Source organism: Ceratotherium simum, chromosome 29 (assembly GCF_057802395.1).
Source record: "Ceratotherium simum simum isolate JZ-2026a chromosome 29, ASM5780239v1, whole genome shotgun sequence".
Taxonomy (NCBI): domain Eukaryota; kingdom Metazoa; phylum Chordata; class Mammalia; order Perissodactyla; family Rhinocerotidae; genus Ceratotherium; species Ceratotherium simum.
Window position 1 is genome coordinate 37,410,131 of NC_141928.1, and position 22,263 is coordinate 37,432,393.

At 49.1% G+C, this 22,263-nt stretch overlaps 1 protein-coding gene across 1 annotated transcript in view; it reads right to left on the reverse strand.

Annotated features, from left to right (window-relative positions):
* The window catches only part of PAX5 (paired box 5), a 192,188-nt gene that overhangs the window by 162,570 nt on the left and 7,355 nt on the right, over positions 1 to 22,263 (reverse strand). Inside the window, exons 2-5 of the mRNA XM_004423228.3 lie at positions 16,076 to 16,241; positions 10,780 to 10,977; positions 3,593 to 3,657; positions 87 to 215 (exon numbers count right to left, since the gene is read on the reverse strand). Coding sequence (XP_004423285.1) covers positions 87 to 215; positions 3,593 to 3,657; positions 10,780 to 10,977; positions 16,076 to 16,241 — 558 coding nt within the window. The remainder of the gene's footprint in view (positions 1 to 86; positions 216 to 3,592; positions 3,658 to 10,779; positions 10,978 to 16,075; positions 16,242 to 22,263) is intronic.

The following is a 22,263-nucleotide window of genomic DNA, read 5'->3' on the forward strand; positions in this document are numbered from 1 at the left end:
CCCAGTAGGCATCTTCGTTTCCACCCCTGACTGAGCCCCCGACCCCATCGGTCCATTCCGGACACGGTTGCGCAGGCATCTCTTACCTTCATCTCTCTTGCGCTTGTTGGTGTCGGCGCTGGGGGACGTGATGCCCAGGATGCCGCTGATGGAGTACGAGGAGCCGGCTGAGTCCGTGCTCACCGACGACACCTGCGTCACCGAGCCCGTGGACACTGCGCAGAGGGAGAGGGGCGGTCAGGGCCCAGCAGGAGGTCTCTGGGGTGGGCGCTTCCACTGGCCAAAACAAAGACAGTCACCCTACACCCCGCTGGGTGCGACTGCAAGTGAGCATGGCGTGTGTGTGCTGAGGACACCCACCCTATGGCAGCAGCCACACCTGGGCCATGAGAGCAGGCCCTCAGGCAGTATTCCCAGGGTCTCTGCTGCTGGGGGATGAGGGGGAGGATGGGCAGCGAGAAGGACTGACGGTACAGAAAGGAGCACACACGGGCCAGTGTAGGAAAGGCACTAGCTCAAATCCCAGCCTGTCCAAGGATGCAGGAAGTGGGGGGATGGAGAAGAGAGGGAGCTGGGCCACCACCAGCCAGTGCTAAAAAAAGACCTAGACTTACTCATTAGGCAGGTTCACGGCTGCTGACACACCCACCCATCCATGCAGACCTAAATACACACACCCACACACGGAGCCGACAAAACGCCAATGGCCAACTGCGCCTTCTTTTTACAGTTCCTCACTGTCTTTTCTCCTTCCAGTTTACCTGGATTTTAATATTAATTACATAATATTGATATAGTACTGTATATAATATATATAAATATAATATATATAATAACAACATTTTCTGAAAACTTACTCTGTGCCAGGCATTCCTGAGCCATTATCTCATTTAATTCTGGGAACAACCTTGTAAGCTAGATCATGTTATTATCCCATTGGAAAAATAAGGGAACCAAGGCTCAGAGAAGGTAAGTGACTTGCCCAAGGCCACACAGCTAATAAGAGGCAGAGTAGTAACTGGAACCCAGAAACTACAGTCTTAACCCCTATAGTAATCTGCTCCTCACTAATTAATAATGAAAAACAATCACAGGGTTCACACTAATGCAGTGCTTTTCATTTGCTGCTTGCAAGAACCTAGAGTGCTATGACTCAACCTCATTTCTCACGTGAGGACACAGGCTCCACAGGGCGGAGTGATTTGGCCCAAGTCATCTCGCTAAGAAGCAGCGACACCATGACTGGCCTGAGGTCTACTGACAGAAAGCCTAGATTTCTGCTGCCTGGAAGTGTGGGCAGAGGCGGTGACTTACTGCACTGAGGCCAGGGCTCTCGGTTCCTAAGGACAGGCAATGGGGGAGGGGAGGCCAGTTTCACAGGAACCCCAGGTCCCAGAGTTCGAGGGAGAGACCGGTCAGTCGCCAGGGTCCTCTCCAGCCGTGCAGCTGAATTTCCACTTCTGGGCTGTGGGAATTCTCTCTCGGTTCATTAAAGCCTACAAACCAATCTCAGACCCATTTCCTTGGGCTCTAACTAGCTGGAGGCAGGTGGAGCAGCCTTTGACTCTAAGCGCAGGAAATGACTAGAAACGGTGGTGATCTCGGGAGAAGTTGTTTGCTGCTTTTCTTGGAGCCTCTCCAGCCCCTGCTCCTACAGACCTAGAGGGAATAGTGCCTTTCTTCTCATGTTTGAGTTTGATTTTAGATCTTCCTTAGGAGACACAAAAGTAGAAATCGTTAACTTCTCTTTTCCTTCACCAGAAGCAGCTCCTCAAAATAGATTTATGCAAATCTCTCAAGCTTTTCTGTATTAAGGCGCAAAGAACAGAGGAAGAAAGCAGATCACAAGTCACTTGGTGCTTTAAACAACACCAACTACGTATGAACGAGGCTCTCCATGGTGCTCACAGAGCAAGTGGTATTTGCTCCAACGCTTTGTGACTGCACTCGGCTCTCAAGACCCAGGCTGCAATTCTGACTCCACTACCTACTGGCGATGTGACCTTGGCTAGTGATGTAATCTTTCGAAGCTCCCGTTCCTCATTCCTCAATACACTTGTAATCTATAAGGGGCTGCACACACATAAGATTCGGTTTTTATAAAAACTTCTGAGACAAAATAATGCATTCTACTGCCTGACGAGTAGAATTATTCCTCCAACCCAACTGAAAGAATATTATCAGTTACTCTCAGTTTGATATTCATACCACGTGACCTGAAATAGTTAAAGCCACAAGTGAAATCTCAGCCACAAACACGTCCCCAGAGAGCCTTCCGCAGCCCCTTCACCCAGCTCAACAGACCCAGGGTTCCCTCCCTTCTGCCCCCACGGCACCTGTACTTTCTTCCGAGGCTTCTCTCCGTGTTTTGAAAACTTCTCTTTATTACAATCCCCCGTAGGCTGAAAAGCCCTTGAGAATGGGGACTCTGTCCTGCCTCTCTTATAACATTAGTCTCCAAGGCCCTGGTCTGCATAGCAGGGGCTGAGCAAACACTTTTTGAATGGATTACTAAATGAAGAACTATTTTCTGGCAGGGAGGAATTCTGTCTTACCTTTATCCAAAGAGGAAACCATGGAAAATCAGAGACCTCAGAGAGCACCTGGTTTGTGCCCGTCTGTCCACAAATGGGGAAACTGAGGCTCAGAGAGGTGAAAGGACTTACAGAGTTCACTGGGTGTGTTAATGGCAGAGCTGGAACTATAAGTCAGGCCTCTGCCTGTCCCCCGTCACCATGAGGAGTTCAAGTTTTCAGTTAAAGAAGGAGCAACAAAGGCATGGAGATGTTACACAATCTGAGGTGTGATTACGCAGAATTGACAGGGACCGTAGCTACCACAGCTCAGAGGCTGAGTGGTCGCCTGCCCTCTTATAGCAGAATAACCTTCCCCCAGCTAACCAGACGTGTTTCCTTTATCCCAAGTGGAAAGGTAACATGCTTTAAATAGACACATGTCTTTTTCATCTCACGATCATGCAAGAGAAACTTCTGAACTCTTGAGTAGTAAGAAATAGGATTCCCATCCTTACACGTCACTATTACTCTCAGGCTTCACCCAGGAGGGTGAGAAACCCCAGCGCAGCCCTCGACAGTTCACAGAGGACGTGAGATTGAAGCGAGAGAGAGAAAGTTTGGGAAGTTTTGCCACATCTTCACTCAAGACTGCAAGTGCACAAAGACTTGTAGAAGGGCTGGTTGATAGAAGAAAAAAACACATTCAAAACTACTTACTGACTAATGATGCAGAAAATGTTATGAATAAGTATCCCTTTCTTGATTTATTACTTTAATTATCTGACATTCTATAGACCCCCATTAGTGGATTTTTTTTTTTTTTTGGCTTAGATTTCAATTTTCTGTCTCATGGTGCAAGCTATTTATCATAATAATCAGTAAAATTCAAAACCTTTTAGCAGTATTTATAAAATTCATTTACCAGGTTCAGCCCTTGGAGAATGACAAAGAAGGCGCATTAGTACGTGTGCCAAAGTGTTTTATACAGAATTATCTGTCCATAAGAATGATTAAAAGTTCTTTAGAATATTTGGAGCCCATTAGATTTTTTAATTTTTTTTAAAAGTTCTTCTTACCTATGCTGTGGCTGGAAGCTGGGACCGGCTGGTTGGGTGGCTGCTGTACTTTTGTCCGAATGATCCTGTGGGCAGTTGGGAAAAAATAAGTGGCTATTTACCATCATGGAGGAGAAGAGATCTCAACCAGCTATGCACGGACAACCAGAAAACCCACGTCCCGCTGAGTCACGGGTCAACCTGGGGCAGAAGTGAGGGGAGATTATGAACCCAGGTTGGGAGTGAGGGGTTGGAAGAGTTATGGGCTAGTCCCAACTCAGCCCCGACCTCCCTGGGTGTCTTTGGGTAATGCGCACCCCTCTCTGGGCTTCAAGTGCCTCTTCAGCAGAAAGAGGATGATGTGCTGATGTTATGAATAGCCGGCCCTTTCTTGGGAACAGCTCCAGCTCCATAAGGAACTCACTGATGACATTAGGTGGTTCCTTCCCTTCCCTGGACCTCTCTGTCCCCTGACAGCTCTCACGCTCTGGATTCTCTGCCTTGGAGACCCAGCAGGAGTAACATCCCACCTGTCGGAAATTACCAAGGGAGGGAAGGTATGAGTTGCTCTGAAACTACAGAGGGCGCTTTAGCGCTGCCAGGAGAGGCCTGGCATGGCTTTGCTAGGACGAAGCCCGCCTCACACAAAACTTCAAACAAAACCCCACGGAAAGGCTGCACAGGGCTGGAAGCCAGGGGTGTCCTGGCCTGTCTTTCCAGAGACCTTGCTTCAACTCTAATATGAACTTGATTGTGACGCTGGGCAAGTCCATTCCACTGTGGGCCTCAATACAATGAAAGAGCTGGAACAGACACTCTGTTCGCTTTAAGTAATCAAATGCTTTTCACAAACAAACAAAAAAAATCTTACGGAAAGTCCGGTTGTATAAAAGGGACAACAGTGGCCCTGCTTTCCCTCTGCCATCCAGCAGCTCTGATGTGCTTCTGGAGAACCTCGGGCTCTGGGAGGCTGAGCCTGTACATTTTCCCCAGGCCCAGTGCGGCGACCAGGGCCGGGCCAAAAGTCCCTTTGGGGTGTGCAAGAAAGCTCCTCCCCCGGCACTTGGGAGAAGGATGGCCGGTAACGAAACGTTCAGCTTCTTTGGAAAAGTTCTACTCCAGCCTCCAACTACTACCTTTTAAAAGAACATTTACTAGAGTTTTTCCTAATTATAAAAGTACTTTCTGCTCATTGTAGACTCTTTGGACGAAAAGTATAAGAAGACATCTAAAACCACATTTCCGTGTATTTCTTTATTTTTTTAATTATTTATTCATTTATTTTTTTGGCGAGGAAGACTGTCCCTGAGCTAACATCTGTACCAGTCTTTCTCTATTCTGTATGTGGGATGCCACCTCAGCATGGCTCGATGAGCAGTGCATAGGTCTGCGCCATAGGTCTGGGATCCAAACCCTCGAACCCCGGGCCGCCAAAGTGGAGCATGCGAACTTAACCACTACGCCACTGAGCCAGCTCCCCGTGTAGTCCTTTTATGCTAGCATTCTCGTGCATATTTGGAATGATCCGTTTTTTCTTAACAAAATCAGGATTAAACCATGTCTACAAGTTTTGTATCCTGCTCTTTGCACTCAACATTATAAGAAAAGCTTTTTCCCATTCCAGACCATTATTTCTGGAAGTTCGTTTCCAGGCTACACTGCACGATCTCCAGCTCGTGCAAATGGAGGGAAGGACAGACGTGGCAATGCCTCCCCTTAACCTCATGGGGCTGTGACCTCTGCCCTCTGTGATCTCACGGTCCGGGCCCCAGGCACTCAGCAGCCTTGGCTGGTAGCCTAGGATGGACATTCCTGTTCACACCACAGCCAACCACAGGCCCTTTAGAGCCCAGGCTGCTGGAGCCTCCAGGACCTTTTGCCCTTTCCGGACGAGTGAGCGCAAGTGTCACCTCAGATGCATTCAGAGTGTTTGTTTTCTCCAGTATTCAATCCACTTATTTTAACTAAGCAAACCTGGAGCGTATTGACAAATACGGGGAGTGAGGTGGTCTTTTTGACCACCTGGAATTAAGCTAGCAGCTGATCTAATTTTTGTATTTTTGTGTATGTCACCTTCTCCACATATGTGTGTGTCTACAGAGGTATAGCTAGATAAGTGGATATGTGATATGCCAGATATGACTATAGTTTATCTATATTATGGTTTGTGTATATACAAATATATGGTAAAATATATTGTAACTATTTCCCATCAAAGTCCAGCATAAAGTCCTAACTTTTCAACGCACTGACTGGCCATTAAATCTGTACATCAGAAAAGCAAAGAAAATCATGTTTTCCTTGTTTTTCTTTTAAAATCTTTATAAGTCATTGGTAAAACATTATCCATTGTTATAAATCACTGGGAGGCAGCTGCAGCACAGATTAAGGATACAGTCTCTGGAACCAGACTACTGGAGTTTGAATCTCAATTTTATAAATTGCCAGCTGCGTGACCTTGAGTAAATTACTTAACCTCTCTGTGCCTCAGTTTCTTTGTCTGCAAAATGAGACTAAGAATCATTCCTACCTCATGGGGTTATTATGAGGATTAAATTACTTAAGTACTTAGAACAGTGGCTGCTGCATAGTAAGTGCTCTGTAAATGTTAGCTGATGTTATTTTCAGTGGTATCTTCACAAAGATTAACAACCAGCTCCAACCTTAAGAAGTTCATATTTTCCACAAATGCCTTAAAAAGACATGGGATTCCCTTGGGAGGTGGAGAGGGGAAGGTAGCCATTCCACACCCTATTTTAAGGCTGCAGTGGGGCTATCCTCTGTGGGTGGGACCAGAATCGTAGGGAGCCCTCCAGAGCTGTCCCTGGGGATGGAGATGTTACCCGTCTGCTTGCAGCAGCTGCCAAGGAAAGAAGGAAGAGTGTCAACTTCCACTGAGGGGAAATGGTAGCGGGATGAACAAGACTAATTGAAACATAGCAATTCTAAAAAAATTTAAAAAATAACAAGCAATTGTCAAGACTCATCACAATAAGAGCCACACTCAGGACTTTTCTAAACCAGAGATGGCCAGGGCCAATTGGCAGTTAACACTAACAGGTACAGCCTTTGCTGAACCTGAGCATGACCTTGGGTGCCCTACGAACATTCTAGATGGTCCAACAGAGACGGGAGCTCAGCAAGCAACCAATTCCTACAAATGAGGAAACTGAAGCCCACAGTGCTCAGGTGACTTGCCCAGGGTCACACAGCAAGTCAGCCCAGACTCCCAGCTCCCGTGCCTGAGCACTTTTCTTTGAGCCACATTCAAAGGAAGTGGCCCCCCGGCTAATACTTCCTATATGAGGCATAAAGCCTATTTGGATTCACAATCCATTAAGAATCTAAGGAATAAAACTCCAAGGGACTTTAGGTACTACAGACATTTGTAAGGATCCCATTTTAATATCACCCCCACTCTTTGGAAAGGCTAGGTCTTCTCACCGGCTACCACCCCACACACACACTTACATTGAGAGAGAAAGTAATGGTGCCTTAAAAAAGGAAATGGGAAGACAGCTGGAGAGATCCCCACGCCTACCACACTGACCACACTGCCATCGTGCAGTAAGAATCTTGGGCCATCAGCTGTGCTAAGAATCCCAAGCCAAGGGTCCAGCTGGGCCGCGCTGGGCGAAGGCCCACGGGTGCCACCTGGCCTGCGACTGGGGTGGAGAAGAAAGAGGGAACAGGTAAACAGCCTTGGAAGCCTTGCTGCCCGAGCTAGGACTAAGAGCAGAGTTTACAAACTGTCATCCCAGATGAGTTTTGTTTGGACTGCACAGTATATTTATTTTTATTTGAATTAGTTGCCAATATTTGTAAGCTAGGAGCTTTTACATAAATACATGGATTTCTAATTGCTCTTGAAAAACCGGAACACCGAGCAATACTGGCCCCACATTCTCATATGACAACAACTAGTTGGTACTAAATAGAGCTGTCCCTCTAAACTGGGAATGCCACTCACGGTCCCCAACACTCAGCCTCTGATTTAGAGCCACAGGACTAGACAGAAGAAGGAAGACTCCATTCCACTCCCCGTTTGAGTCAGCTCTAGGACAGCCACCCCCAGCTACACTCAGGCTGGATTCCAGGAACCCCTCGTGCAAGTTGTGCAGCGTCCCAGCAAATATTTGTCCTTAAGAAACCACATAAATGTGATGGCTTGTGTCCCCGGAAATCGCCCACGAGCCTAGCAGAACTGGTGAACCCCACGTCAGTCATGGCTTCACAGGCTGGTCCCCCAGAAGACAGCAGGAAGGCACACACTTCTAGGGGTAGACAGTGGGGATAACCTTGTGGCCAGCAGAACAGCTACAAATCCAGCCACCACTCCATCCCTAGCTGGTTGAAGGAGGGGAAGAGTGAGAAGTTGCCTCCAAGGGAGGCAGGTGCTGGGAGAGGGAACTATGGACCCTCTTATAGAACGACAAGTGCAAGACAGTTATTTAGAAGCTGCATTCATCTGTTTGAATGCAGTGGGAGCTTTACCTTCATATGGAAGATAAAACTGTATGCTGGGGTGGCTCAGGCTGTCTTGCAGGGGAGGAGATGCAGCAACATGAGATTGTCCTGGAAATGGGGTAGGAGTGCCCGCCTGACTCCCCTTGCCTCTCTTCTCACGGATCCTCATTCTGTCACTGGCAGAGTCCTACAGGGCGGTGGTGGAAGGGGACCAGCCCTCCTCTCACCATCGGGAGACCTGGCTCAACTCCTTCTCTACCTCGGAAATGTCGTTCCTCTGCACTCCCCATCTGGGCTGCAGTTTCTACTCGCGTCACAGGATAGAGTTAAGCCTTGAGGGCTGCAGGAGACCACAGAGTAAGAGCACCTTAGAGCACAGCCAGCTGGGCCACTGTTCTGGACTAGGACACCAGGAGCCCCCGAGGCTACCCACGGCCCCAGCAGGGCGCAGCACAGCTCCAGGCCCATCAGGAGCATAGCTGACCTGTGACACCCCGGACACTCATTCAAACTCCCCTCATAGCCTTCCCCACATTTGTAACCACTGCCCTCTCCTTACTTCGTGTTTCTTTCAAATAACTTACTTTTTGACTTAAATAGACTTATTTTATAAGGCAATATTAGTTCTTTACTATAAATGGGACAGTTCACAAGGTTCACACTCACTGATTTTGTGTGCTAGTTATATATTTCTAAAATACATTCAGATAAATTCATCACAAAACAATTTTCATCCTTGTATTACAGAGGATATAAGCTGGAGCCCTGCAAATGAGTTCTGCTTGTCCCCTAAGGCATTTTTTTCATTGAAATGAATTGCCACCATTTAAAAATATGGAGATATCATATACAAACACACATAAATATATGGACACACAAGTCCTAGTTTCTGGCTTCTCTTCAAGAATAGAAAAAAATCTAGCAAACACTGGGCTACGTTCCTGGCAGCCTTCAGCTGGAGCTGAGAAGCAGCTGCCCCTTCAATAGGGCTTGCACTGTCTTGCCACAGACCCCACCTTCCCCTACTGCATTATGCCTGGCCTGCCTCACTTGTTGCCTTATCTGCCTAGTCCTACATAGGCATTGGGGTTTGGGACCCCCACAGGCAACCCAAAGTTATCTTTTGAACCACCAATTACATATGTACCCTACAGTGGGAAATCTGTGGGCCCCCAAAGCCTGATCACAGGTTTGGCAGAGGTTCCTCTGCTTCTTCATTGCTCTAGGCAGCATGCACCTCACTCCATATTAGGGCTTTTGGAGACCCGGGAAAAAAGTCATGTTGCTTTGTGTCGGGGAAATCCTGCAATCAGCCCGAAGCAGGGAACTCACAAAGCACATTGGAGCCCCTCATAGTCCAGAAAAAGAACAAGAGTTACTCCCCTCAAACCCACCACAACTGTTGCTACCTTCTCAACAATTTTCTGCCTAATTCAGGCAGTCCAGACCTCTAAGTGCACACTGCGATGCCACCCTGGACAAAGAGGTTTCCAGAACAGAGACTAAGAGACCGTGTGCCTGGTCCCTTCTCTCTTCTCGGCACCTTGCATGATGTCAGGGTGACAGTAAAGGTTTGCTGAGAAAAGAGAAACAGCAGGACTCAGGTCAACACACATACTCACACAGCAATTCTGTGCATCTGAGTCACCACAGCAGGAATGACTGTGGGGCCCAGAGGGGAGCTCAGGGACTTTCTAGTCTGACTGCCTCGTTCTGCTGGGGGTGAGGGGTCCCCTGTGCCCAGCAGGTTCTGCACTGACAAGGGTAAGGCATGACCTTGAAGAAATGGGAACTGCTCAAGTTTTCAGTCTGCTGGCTTCTCCTTTCTTTATGGAGTTTAGAGAGCAATCATTTCTGATCACCTCATAGCTTCACCCCTGACTCTGTGGGTTTCAATGGAGTCAAGACTGCACCATCTACAGCGGAAAATTTCCTTTCAGGAGTTTATTTTTAAAGCTCTGAGAGCTCTGTTAGACATATCCTGGATCAGACTGAAGAGGAGAAGGGGCCGTTGTGCCTCCCAGGAAGAAGCCAAGGCTGGCACTCACAGTATTTCTCTGGTTCTTTCTATCCATGGGTGAGATCTGGGGCCACTGCGGCGAGGGCAACTCCCTAACTGCACAGCATCTCAGCGTTCCGGACGTTACTCCCGGAGATCACAGCCCCACGTGAGAAGCACCAGGGCCCCGGGCTCAGAGAGAGGAAGAGCTCTGTCAAGGTCATGCTTTGAGTTTGTGTCAGAGCTGGGACAAGGTCCAAGGTCTCCCAACACCAAGTCAGGGTCAGCTCCCCACACTGAATGGTCCAACCTGTGCCCAAACTGGAGGCAAGAATGTTCTTCCCAGGAAGCTCTGAGATGGGCCAGTGCTAAGAGCTCGAACCTCAGCTTGCAAGGAAGTGACATCTGTGAAGGCCTAATCAGGACAATTCACTGCTAAGTACTCCACACACAGGCAGGTGGTGAAGGGAGTGATGGTAATCACTCGGGGCTCAGAAGAATCTCAGGCACCCAGGGTGTTGGCCTGGCCTCCTCTCCCTGACCCAGGACTCCTCCCACCTTGGAGAGAAGAAGAGAAGGGCAAAAGAGAGATTCAGCCGGCCCATTAGCATCCCTCCCACCCGATGACCTCTACAGGGCCTTGGTGAAAGGAGAGATCAGATCTGTAGGGAAGGCACACGCAGAGCCCCTAGGATCCCCAACTCCACCCAGACCCCTAGCCCCCCAGGCATCAGCCCCTCACCTGTTGATGGAACTGACACTGGGCACCGTGTCATTGTCACACACGCGTTCCGCTAGCAGCCGGTCCCTGATCTCCCAGGCAAACATGGTGGGATTTTGGCGTTTATACTCAGCAATTTTTTCCACCACTTTGGGTGTGGCGACCTTTGGTTTGGATCCTCCAATTACCCCAGGCTTGATGCTCCCCGTCTCATAATACCTAGGACCCAAGGAGAAAAGAGCTTAGCTGTGAGGAACCAGCAAAATGGATGTTGGCAACAAAATAACAGGCTCTCCATCCAAGTCTGCACTGTCCAGTACAGTAGCCACCAGCCACATGAGGCTAACATTTGAAACGTGGCTCGTTTGAATTCAGAAGTTCTGTACATGTAACATACACACCAGATTTTTAAAAAATCAATACAAAAGAGAACACAAAATATCTCATTAATAATTTTTATATTGGTTATATGTTGAAATTATAATATTTTTACTATATTTGGTTAAATAAAATATACAATTAAAATTAATTGTACCTGTTTATTTTTTCTTTTCTTAATGTGCTATTAGAAAATTTTAAATGTTATATATGACTCACATTCTATTCCTATTGGTCAGTGCTGGTCAGGATGCTATGCATTAATTAATTAATTCTGTCACATGGATCTACCATTTTACAGTTTACAGAAAACTTTCAACTCATTTTTCCCATTGGATCCCCACAACAGTTGTAAAGTACATAAATGTTTTGAATGACTGAATGAGTGAATGAATAAATGAATAGGTCCCCATCTATAGGTATAAAACAGATCCACAGAGGCTAGACAGTTTGCCCAGGGTCACACAAGACCAAGTGGCCACTCCAGCACTCCTGCGGCCCAGCCTCCTGGGCTAACGTTTCCCCCAGAAAGTTGGCTTGTCCCTTTAACTTGCCCATTCTCCCATCCCCTAGCAGATTCATCTGCATTCTGTGAAACTGTCCCCTAAAATGCAACTTATTTTTCCATAAAAGAAAGATAATAACCCCGGCATGAAATTAAAAGGAGTGTTGGACTCCAGAATTAACTGGAAATAAGTGTTACAAGTCAAAACCCAAGCCGTCAAAAAAACCAACCACAAGTCACGGCAGCTCTTCCAGGGCTCTCCCTGAGGTAAATCGCTGCTTCTAAGGACATTTCCATGCTATCAGCTCTCCCTCGTTAACGCAAATAGGATGTCAGGGTTTTACAGTAAAACCGAGACGGGGGAGAAGAGTGCCATGAAAGATCATTTCAGGGGGAAAAATGACTTCATTCCTTCTCTGAATCTGAGCCTTCGTTGATGTCTCTCTCAACATTTACAGAGGCATTCTTGACTTCCCCTTGCAAAGGAGAGTATCTTGCAGCAGAAATTTTTTTTAACCAAAAAGACATTTTAGAAATGACTGGTAATTTTTAAACCTAACAAGAGTTTATAATAGGTAAGGGAAAGAGGTGATTCTCCCATGGGACCGGGGAGAAATGTTACCCCAGAACAATGACTGGTTACATTTAAAGAGATGCTGAAATCTCAGCCTGGGTGAGTCTGGTTAGGGCCAAGTTACTGAAAATTCTAGAAAAAGATGAAATAATTTAGGAGCAGTGATGTGGAAGTGGAAATTCTACTTTTCATTGAGAAGAGTGAGTCATGTACAAATTTGGACCATAAGGCAACCCTCAACCTGTCCACCCTCGTTCTGTAATTGCTGAAAAATTGGTATTAGTCATAAACACGTTTTTAGAAATATCCAAAAAAATACTTTTTTGCCAGAAGTCTAGAAAAGTACCTAAATCCAGGCACACAGCAATCCCTGCAGCCTCCAATGATCCTTTCAATTTCACAATAGAAAGTCATTTGTTATTATCAACACAACTCATTATTTAGGCGCTAATAGTTTACAGAGCTCTTCCTTGAATTGTCTTGATCCTCATGCCAATCCTGAGAGGCCAGCAGAGTTTTACAGAAAAGCAAACCAATGATCAGAAGACTAAGCGACTTGCCCAACTCCCTTCTGGAAGTTAAAGGCAGCCCCAGCTTTCAAACTGGACTCCGAATCCAGTGCTCTTCCCACTAGAGCAAATGCTGCTTTGGTTGTAAAAATTAAAATAAGAACAGTAACAATAATCCCTTGCAATTGTAGAGAGCTTTACTGTTTACCAGGCATTTTCACGTGCATCTTTTAATTCTCTCACTCAGTCGTCACCGGGAGCCTGTTAGGACAGGCACTGTCTTGGGGCATGGGTCACAGCACACAGACAACCCTGTGCTGGGGACTCAAAATGTGTCAGTTGAATGAAACTGCAATATTCACGCAGCAACTCTGAGAGGGCAGCAGGATGAAGCCCCTGCCCTCCCCTTGCCCTGCTACACAGTTGAGGGTGGCAGCGCCCAGGACTCTCTCCAGCCATCCCACCTGAGCAGTGCCAGCCGTAGGAGGCTATGGTCTTGACACAAGAGGTCTCTGTCTTCCTTTTGACTGACACATGGGCCAGGCACCTAGAAAGCAACCCTGACAGTCCCAGAACCCCCAACTAGCAACTGTCAAGTGAGGATTCAGACTAAGCAACCGCCCTGTCATCTCAGCAAAACAGCTGTGCAGCCCTTTGGCTTACCCACAACAGACCAACGGCAGCCACCAACACACAGTGTAGTTCAGTGCACAGAGCATCAGTTTGAGAGTCAAGAGGTACAGGCGCTAGTCAGTGACTCTGACACTAACTCGCTGTGTGACCTTGGCCAACTCGTTTGGCCTCTCTGGGCTTCAGTTACCCCATCTGTATAATAAGGGGAGGATGTTTGCCCTGCCTGCCTGCAGGGCTGCTGTAAAGACCGAAATGCAGAATGGTTAAGAAAAACCTTTGCAAAATATAAAGAGCACGTGCTGCGGATTAAAATCCTCTGAGTGTTTATTACTGTGTAACATGCCACCCAATCCCAAATGGCCTGAACCGCCTAGCCAGGCTCCAGTGAAAGAATACAACAGCCAGTCTTTCCAGGTGGATTTAAATGGGGCTCACATGCCACCGGGCTGTGCCTCTCGAGCCCCTCTGGAGCCTCAGGCTCTGTGGACTGAATGCCCACCTGGCTGGCAGACTGCCACCTGCCCGGCAGACTGCCACCTGCCCGAGATGACAGGGGTCCCTGCCTGCCCCAGGGACTCTGCCTGCCTTGCCATGCAGCCTCTGGAAACCACGGCCACCACACTGCACATGCTCTCTACAATTTGTCACCCTGTGCGCACCCATCAAACTCTACGGTGACCGAAAAAAAAAATAAGTGGATGGAACAGCCCCAGTTCAGAAATTCCCAGTCATACTGTTTTAGGGCTGAACTTGTTTCTTAAAAAGCAGTTCTAATTAGAGTGACATTTTGTCCACTGTGGTTCTTACTTATGAAAATAATGAGCTATGAAATTCCAATTTATTGTTGACAACTTAAACGGCCAGGCACCAGAGCGGCGCATAACTTCCGAGTGCCACTCTACCTAGTGACAAATCTATTTCTGCCACGGGAGGCTGCCGCGGGCCTGGGAGGGTCCCTGTCCCCTTTCATCTCCAGGGGAGATTTGGAGGGCTCCGGGGCGCCAGAACATGAGGACCGGCATCTGGATGTCCCCTCTGAGGAGGGCTCAGCATCGCGCCCTGAGAAGATTTCAAATAGCAAGCAAAATGTTGGCTCAGCAAAGATGTCTCAGCAAAAACGAAGGAAGGGCCTTCTTTTTCTCTCTCCCTCGGTACAATGAGGAGGCTCCCAAGAACACATCTAAGATCCATTCGGCTCTACAAGTCCGAGACTGAGACAGTCTAAAACATTTCTCCTCTCTCTGCTAGCTTGTCTTCACTTCGCTTTCTGTGTCTCCCTTTTGTATCATTCTCTTTGTTTTCTTTTTTCCCTTTCTCTTTTCTCTATCTGCCTCTCTTCTATGTTTCTTCTTCTACTCTCTCTCCCATCCTCCCACCTAAACCCCCATCTGACAAGAGCACCACACTGATGGCCTGCCTTCTCCCTGAACTCTGGCTGCTGAGTGCTAACGTGAGTGGAGCTCACGGCCTCCACGGAGGAGGTGACCCGCGATGGGCAGGGGATGAAGAGTAGACACAAGGAGCAAGGTCCCTAAAGGGGCTGCCAGACCCTGGCCCTGAAACTTCTTCCCTGGGCCTCCAGCAAGCCTCCCCAAGGTTAGAAGCTATTGCTCCCTCCATCTGAGAGAATTTCTTAAATTCCAGCAGGGAAGGGAAAGAGCACCACAAAGTCATGCTGTCACTGACATACTTCAGAACACCTATTTTCGATGCTGGCATCTGTTCTCAAACCATAAGGCGAGCTACAGGACAAAGGTTGCATTCCGACCCAGGGAGAGGGATCCTGAGAGAGCATCAAACAGCTAACCCCGAGAGCGTCCTGGCTGCCGGGGCAGACCCATAACAACACACACGCCTGGAAACAGACCTGTGCTTTGGTTTGGGGTGAGGTGAGACGCAGACGGTCTAGGAGGCCTTTAGGTCTCTTCCCAGCAGAGCACTGACTGGCTGCATGGACCTAGGTCAGTCAGTTCGCCTTTCTATGCTTGTTTCCTCATCTCAAAACACACTTCCCTGGATCGTGCTGAGGCTCACCCAGGAGCGCCAGGAGGCGGCCCAGCCCTCTGGGAGAGTGGGCAGTGTTAGTATTTTGCTTGCAGCAAATCGCCAGGTCAAGTGGCAACTTTCAAATGTCAGATTTGGGTTAATGTTTGTTTGGTTGGTTTTTTCCTTCCCTAATTTAATATATACTTAGGATGCCTGTCACTACAAAAGAAACAAAACATACCGAAGGAAAATACGGCAGCCCAACATAATAAGGTTGATGATAACCCAAAACTGAAAATGACAGCTGACTTTTAAAAATGGAATATGCTTTTTGAAAACATTAAAATGAAACATCAAACTCTGGTTATGTGATCTTAGAACTTGTAGAGTCTCCTCCCAGCCCTGCTCTGGCCCTGGGCTTACCTAAGACGTGTGGCAGAAATTCCCAAGAACCTCTTACTCTTGGGTTCTTTGGAATAATTCACCAGGCTTTCAGAAAACATGTCATCCCTCCTGACTAAGTCATCTCGTTCCACACGTCACTTGAACAGGGGTTTCCCAGGGCGACTTTGAACTGAATGGCCTTGGAAGGGCTTTGCAAACTCTAAAGTGCTGTGCGCGTACGGTGTCACTATGATTCTCACTATGACACTGCCACATTGGACAGCTGCTGGGTCATGTTTTAGGTCATTATCTGAAAAGCCAAGGGGAGCATGGAGCTCCTGCCTTTACCTGCCAAGAATTTTGCTGACACAACCATGGCTGACCCGAAGCTGCCTGGAGATGTCGCAGGGCCTGACACCTTGATGAGCAAGTTCCACTATCCTTTGGCGGACTACATCCGGGAGTGGCCGTCCGTTCACAAAAACCCCCCCAAGCTGATTCACTCCTCCATGTCCTGAAACAGATCAGAAACAAAAGGCAAGGGAAAGCGTGGTTAGAACCAGTCACGTAGTGGAAGGCCACTGAGAGCACCCGAGCCTCTCTGACGAGAAATGGCTGCAGGCTGGATGGATTGAGCCTGGAGTCTGATCGTGCAGGCTACATGAGCACGTCAGACTGCTTTTTAAAATTAATCTTAGCCTTTGTCCATCTTCAGCGAGTCAGTTGGGCTATTGACAGCAACATCCCCATACTATGTTTCCTTTAGTTACCAGCATTTTCCTTGTAATTTTTTTTTAACATGCGAACACTTCAATCTATACTAGGACACAACTTATTACACACATGATGCTGAGGTCTAAGGAAGATCCTGGCGAGAAAATACATTTTAAAATATATCAAATTTAAAGAGATTTTTAAAAATAAAACTCTTTTCCTTTTAACAAATATCTTTAAAAGTGAAAAGGACTATTTCAATAAACCTAGATCTCAGAAAAAAAAATGTTTTTTAAATCAGCAATCTGATTCAAGGGCTAAAGACCTAAAAATTTTTTACATAGTATCTGCAGAGTACTGAGACAAAACCCAACCACTGCCTTGATAAAAAACACTTTTTTGAAAAAGGTGAGGCTCATACCTCAATAAAACTCGGGAAAAAAATAAACAAAAAGGAGAGGCTGACGTGCAGCCTTGACCACTGTACCGTCTCGGAGCACACAAAAGAAATGGGTCAGAGGATCACATTGCACTCTACTGCCTCAGCATCTGTTACAAGGGAGTTTCCCTGGAATTTGGAGTGTTTTGCAATTGACAAGCAGCTTTATGTTAGTCCAGGGGAAATAAAGAAGCCAGAGAAAGCTTCTGAGTCCCAGATTTTACAAAGGCTCTGGGATGGATTTTAAGTAAAAGGAGTCCAGGAAAGAATCTCCTCCACTCAATAGGCTCACTTCTCCAACATCAAGGTCCATCTGGAGAGAAATAGGGATCCAAGTAATGAAGAGCCAAACCAGTAAACACGGAGTGATCCAGTGTAGCAACATTGTTGACCTTGCAGTTGTTAATCAGCCCCTAACTGGCATTGCTGAGCATTGCCAAAAGCCAAAGCCAAGTCCAAGCATTTACCAAGGCTGCTGGCAGCTCAGAGACCAGGAGGGGGAATCTCCTCTTAAACGGGACTTGCCTGGGACTGGACTGTACCAGGGCCAGGGCATCTTAGAGGTCACACATACCCACACCCACACCCACACCCACATACTCACACACACACACACCCCCAGACCCACACACACACACTCCAACTCTAAAACATAAAATAGCCCCCTCATCTCAACCATTCCCCCCCAGGACTCAACTACTATCCAGGTTTATGAACAATATCTGAAATGGAGGGGAAGAACACCCAAAACATAACCTATTTCCTAAAAACTGCCAAAGCAATTCACTGAAGTTCCCCATGAGTCTGAATTGAACATTTCTCAAAATGTCCAAGCTCAGGCTGATTTCAAGGAAAAACACGATTTTATAGATAACGACAGTACTTAATTCTAGTTCTAAGCTGAATTTCTCTCTGATTTTCAAAGTGAGCTTTAATCGGCTTTGATTGTTCTGAAACACTCCAGACATAAGAAAAAGGAAAACAATCCCAAGCCGAATTTTGCAGTTAGGAACACAACTGCACAGTTCACCTAAAACAGAAAGATTGCAGCCACCCCTGGTTGAGGGTCTTAAGAAGGCTTTGTTGTGGAGCTGGGAGCACCTAATGAAAAAGAGTTCTACGGATCTTTCAAAAACAGGCTGGAATTAAGGAAAAAGTAAATTCAAAATTAGTACAAGTGCATCTGAGAGGACACAGAGGAAGATAAGAGCCCTCTGCACACTTTTGAGATAACCAGTTGGTCCAGGCATTGTGGCCCGTCGGCACCAGCCTGTTCCCCATACCACTGGCAATTTAAACTTTCTGCTCAAAACACAGTGGCAACCTTCCGAGGACTTAAATTCCAAGAGCAGTCCTACAGGACACCTGTGAGCTTTTGGGAACTTTTGCATCACAAAAAAAACCCCAGGATCAGACACTCTAGGTGACAGCAGGTTCCCAAACCCTCTACTCTTGACCACAAAGGCTTAGGCTACTGGTGCTCTTCCAGAGTCTACTCCACATGTCCACAGCTGACACCAGACCCAGGAGCCCCCTACCTCCCTCAATGTCCCGGAAACGCCCCCAAACCCACCTGGCCCTCTCTGCCTCAGTCACAGTCCTATCCAACAGAGTATTTCGAGGCAGGTGGGCTGGTGATTTAAACTACAGTCTGAGAAGGCAACGCCTCCCACTTACCCTGAGACTGGAAAGAAGTGAAACCTGAACCTGAGACAGGGGAGGCAGGACAGGGAAAGAAACCAGGAAGAGAGGTGTGAGGGGAAGGGTGCAGAGAGGGAACTAAATGAGACAGACAGCAAGGAGAGAGAGCCTGGAAGGGCAGCCTCAGGTTAGGAACGAAGAGGAGGAGAAAAAGGAACGGATCAGCCAGAACAGGCGAAGAAAAGAAAGGTGAGTGTGGTGTACAACGGGAGGCAAGAAGACAAGAAGAGAAAATGGAGGAAGCCCAGCAAGGGGGCATCTGGAGGATAGGGGACTTCTGTGGAGGGGGGGACCCCAGCTCCAGCCCTGCATCTCTTCAGAGAACCCAAGCCCCAGCCTCAACTTCCTGTGGACTCCAGCTGGGTGGGGGCTCATCCCGTAGGGGGTGCAGGGAGACATGACCGGGCTGCACTTTTCAGGGTAAGGAGAATTTACAGACAGGCACAGACAGATGGAAACAAATCAAGGCAGAGACCAGGAAACACACAGATACAAGGGAAACACAGCCCCGCCCCCACAGGGCAGACAGAATAGAGTTTGGAGGAGGGTAGCAGGAGAAGGGTTGAACTGCAGATGCCCCTGGGGCCTTTGTGGCTCTGGTCTGGAAGGGGCTGGCCTCCACAAATGCTCGTTGGGCCCTGGTAAGGACATGCTGCCCACCAGGAGCCTGTCCACACCCCAAAGACCATGGCTGGGCATAGGGTCTTGGGGAGAGGGTCTACTGACTCAGCCGCAGATTGGACACCAGGACCCACAGGGTCATTGTAATTCCTCCTAGCGACACCAAAGAGGATGAATGAAGGGACACACAGACATGCAAACAGGAACACAGGGAAAGGGCAGGGTTGAAACCTCCTTAACGGACTCTGTCAGACAGGCACTGACACACATGGACAGTCGGGCCACGGATACAGACAGAGTTAAACCAGACAGAGAGAGCGCCTCACACATGTGGGTACCCACCCAGACAGTCCACTGCCCTCTCTCTGGAATCTGAGTCCCTCCTTCTCCCCTTCTGTGACTCCTTGAAGACCCAAGAACCAGCTCCAACTTTGCCCATGTGAACGTCCTGTCTGTCCTTTTGTCTCTCCAACTTCAGCATCATACTCTGTAAAATGGGTGTAGCTGAAGGTTTAGAAGACACTCAGGTAGGAAACTGGCTATAAAAGTGCTTTAAAACTAGTAACTATACCTGGGGAAGGGAAACATCTGGGGAGGGAGCGGGAGGCCAGTGTGCTGATGAAAATGATGAGTCTGGAATAGGGGGTGGGGGCAGGGAAGCTCAGAAGCCCCTTTCCTGGCAGTGCCTGCCCCTTCTCCCACACCACCTCCCCACAGGAGCGGTCCTGCTCCAATGGGGGACAGGGGTGGGGGAAGAAACTGACCAGGACCAGAAAAGACGACAAGGAGGTGGGAGCTGGTGGGAGCCCCTACTACCCAGGCAACCTCTCAGGATCTACTGTGCAACTGGCCCCCCATGACCAACAGATTGGGGCCCCAGAGCAAGCCTGCATTGTGCAAGCAAATAGCTTTGGGAGTCAGAACCAAGGGCACTTCCAGAGAGGCCAGCTCTGGAAGCGAGACTGGCTGGGGCCCAGCCCCTACCGTGCTGCCGCTGGCTGCCGGGGAGAATGAAAATGGGAGGAAGGAGCACTTCTCGAGGAGGAGGCGGATGGAGGCCAGGACGAGGAGAGACAGAGACACATGCATTATCGGTTGGCTAACCAGCCCCTGGGAGTAGCTGCCTTCTCCACCCTCATGCACAGCCGGGAGACCATCAGGTCTGATGCTATCTCCCCAAGGGCCCGGCCGGACCTCTGGGCCTCCAGGTTCTGCACAGAAGAAGACAGTGAGGGTCTGTGGATTCCCGCTGGCAAGGGGAGAGGTGCAGGGGCCAGCCCTCCCCGTTTTGTCCCTGAGTCGCTCCTTGGCTGAGCTAAGGTCTTGCCCATCTCTCAGAGTATTGACCCCAACTCGTTTGTTTTCTGGCTCACTCTGCAAGATCAGAGCCTCCGCCGAGCCCAGGTCAAGTCTGCACAGGAGACGGCTGCGGGGGGCTCTGGGGTCACCGTGGACTGGAAACCGTTTTGGCACAGGCCCCAAACAGTGAGGAATCGTTTGGGCTGGGACCAGAGCAAGCAGCTTCTCTGCGCAAATCTCCCCACCGCTTTGGTGGATTACTTCAGACTCGGGAAATTGACACAAAGAGAAACTACCTGCCGGCAGCCAGCCTTGGCCGCCTGGGCATTTCCCTGCTTACCAGGCCACTCGGTGCTCCAGGGCAGAAGAGGACATATTCGCCGGAGGAAGCTCGCCTTCTCTCCAGCCGGGTCTCTGCTGCCTTTGTTAAATAGGGGGCCCACAGCTGGATAAGCAGGATCCTGGGCTGAGAGGAAGCTAGCTGGGGGTGGGGGGGGGGGCTCCCAGCTGGGGAGCAACTCCCTGACCTGCGGCTCCGGGGGATCTGAGCTGGGCACCTGGCTTGATGCCGTCAAAGCCTGGCGCCTTGCTTCAGCCCAGCTCTGCAGCGTGCCTGAGGGAAACGCGATTCGTTCCACTTGGAATTTCCTCGAATTCTCCAAATCTAATCCAGTGTTAACTCACCGTGAGAGAAGTGCTCATCTCACAGGAGGCTGTGCTAATGGGTGATCTGGCAGATCCCAGCGGGTCAGGCAGCTGGGCTGGCCTCTCCCTTGCCCAAAATGACCCTTCCCCGGCTCCTACACCCGCAGCGTCTCTCAGAAGGCGGGGGCGCCTGTATGGTGACTAATTGGCTTCTTCTTGATTTTTTTTTAAGGAAGAAGCCATCATGAGGGAAGCGTCCTGCAAAGAAGGACTTGATGGTGTCTTTAAGGGTCTCTGTATGAACTGGCGGGTTCTAGGCAGAAGCTCAGCTCAGGGACCACTACTTCGTTGATTTTTCAAATCCCACTCCTCCACTCCAGGATGCCTCTGGAGCTCTGGACCTGGTGTCCTCGCTTAGCTCTCAACCTCTTCCTCCACACACACAAACACACAGGCACTGGCCAGGGCCCCACTTCCCCTCCAAGCCTTAGTCTTGATCAGCCCTACTGCTGAAAAAGGCGCCATCGGGGTCGGGATGTGGGGGGCTGTCTGAGACTCAGATTGACCTCGCCCTACAACTTCGTACCCTCCAACTAGCCCGGCCGGAGCCCTCTCCGGGTCTGAGCCCGGCTTCTCCCGGCAGCTGCGATGTCGCTGCCGCAGCCCACCAAAGGCTGCAGCTCGCTGCCTACACTACGCGTTGCTGCAGGCGGGATTCCGGGCGCCAGGTGCTCCGGCCCGGGCGACTAGGCGCGTTGTTCCACATGCCCCGCCTGGGAGCCCTGCACGCTGCGAACTTGACTGCGCGAATACAGAAGTCCTGGGTCCCCCCGGCCTTAGTACCTGCCCCGCGGTCCGGCATCCCCAACCCCGTCCCGGCCGGAGAGTGAGAGAAGCGAGCTCGCCGCCTACTTACTATGCATGGATGCAAACGGGTCGTGCTTACAGTGTATTTCCATCGGGGCGCTCCAGACTGCAGGCCGGCCCACGCCGCCGCCTCCCGGCGCCAAGGGGCTGCCCAGCGCCGCTAGGGAGCCGCGCCGTCAGGCCAGGCACTGTGCGAGCTGGGCTCAGACAACGCCGCTGGAGCTTCGGGGCCTCTCTCAGAGCCGCCGGG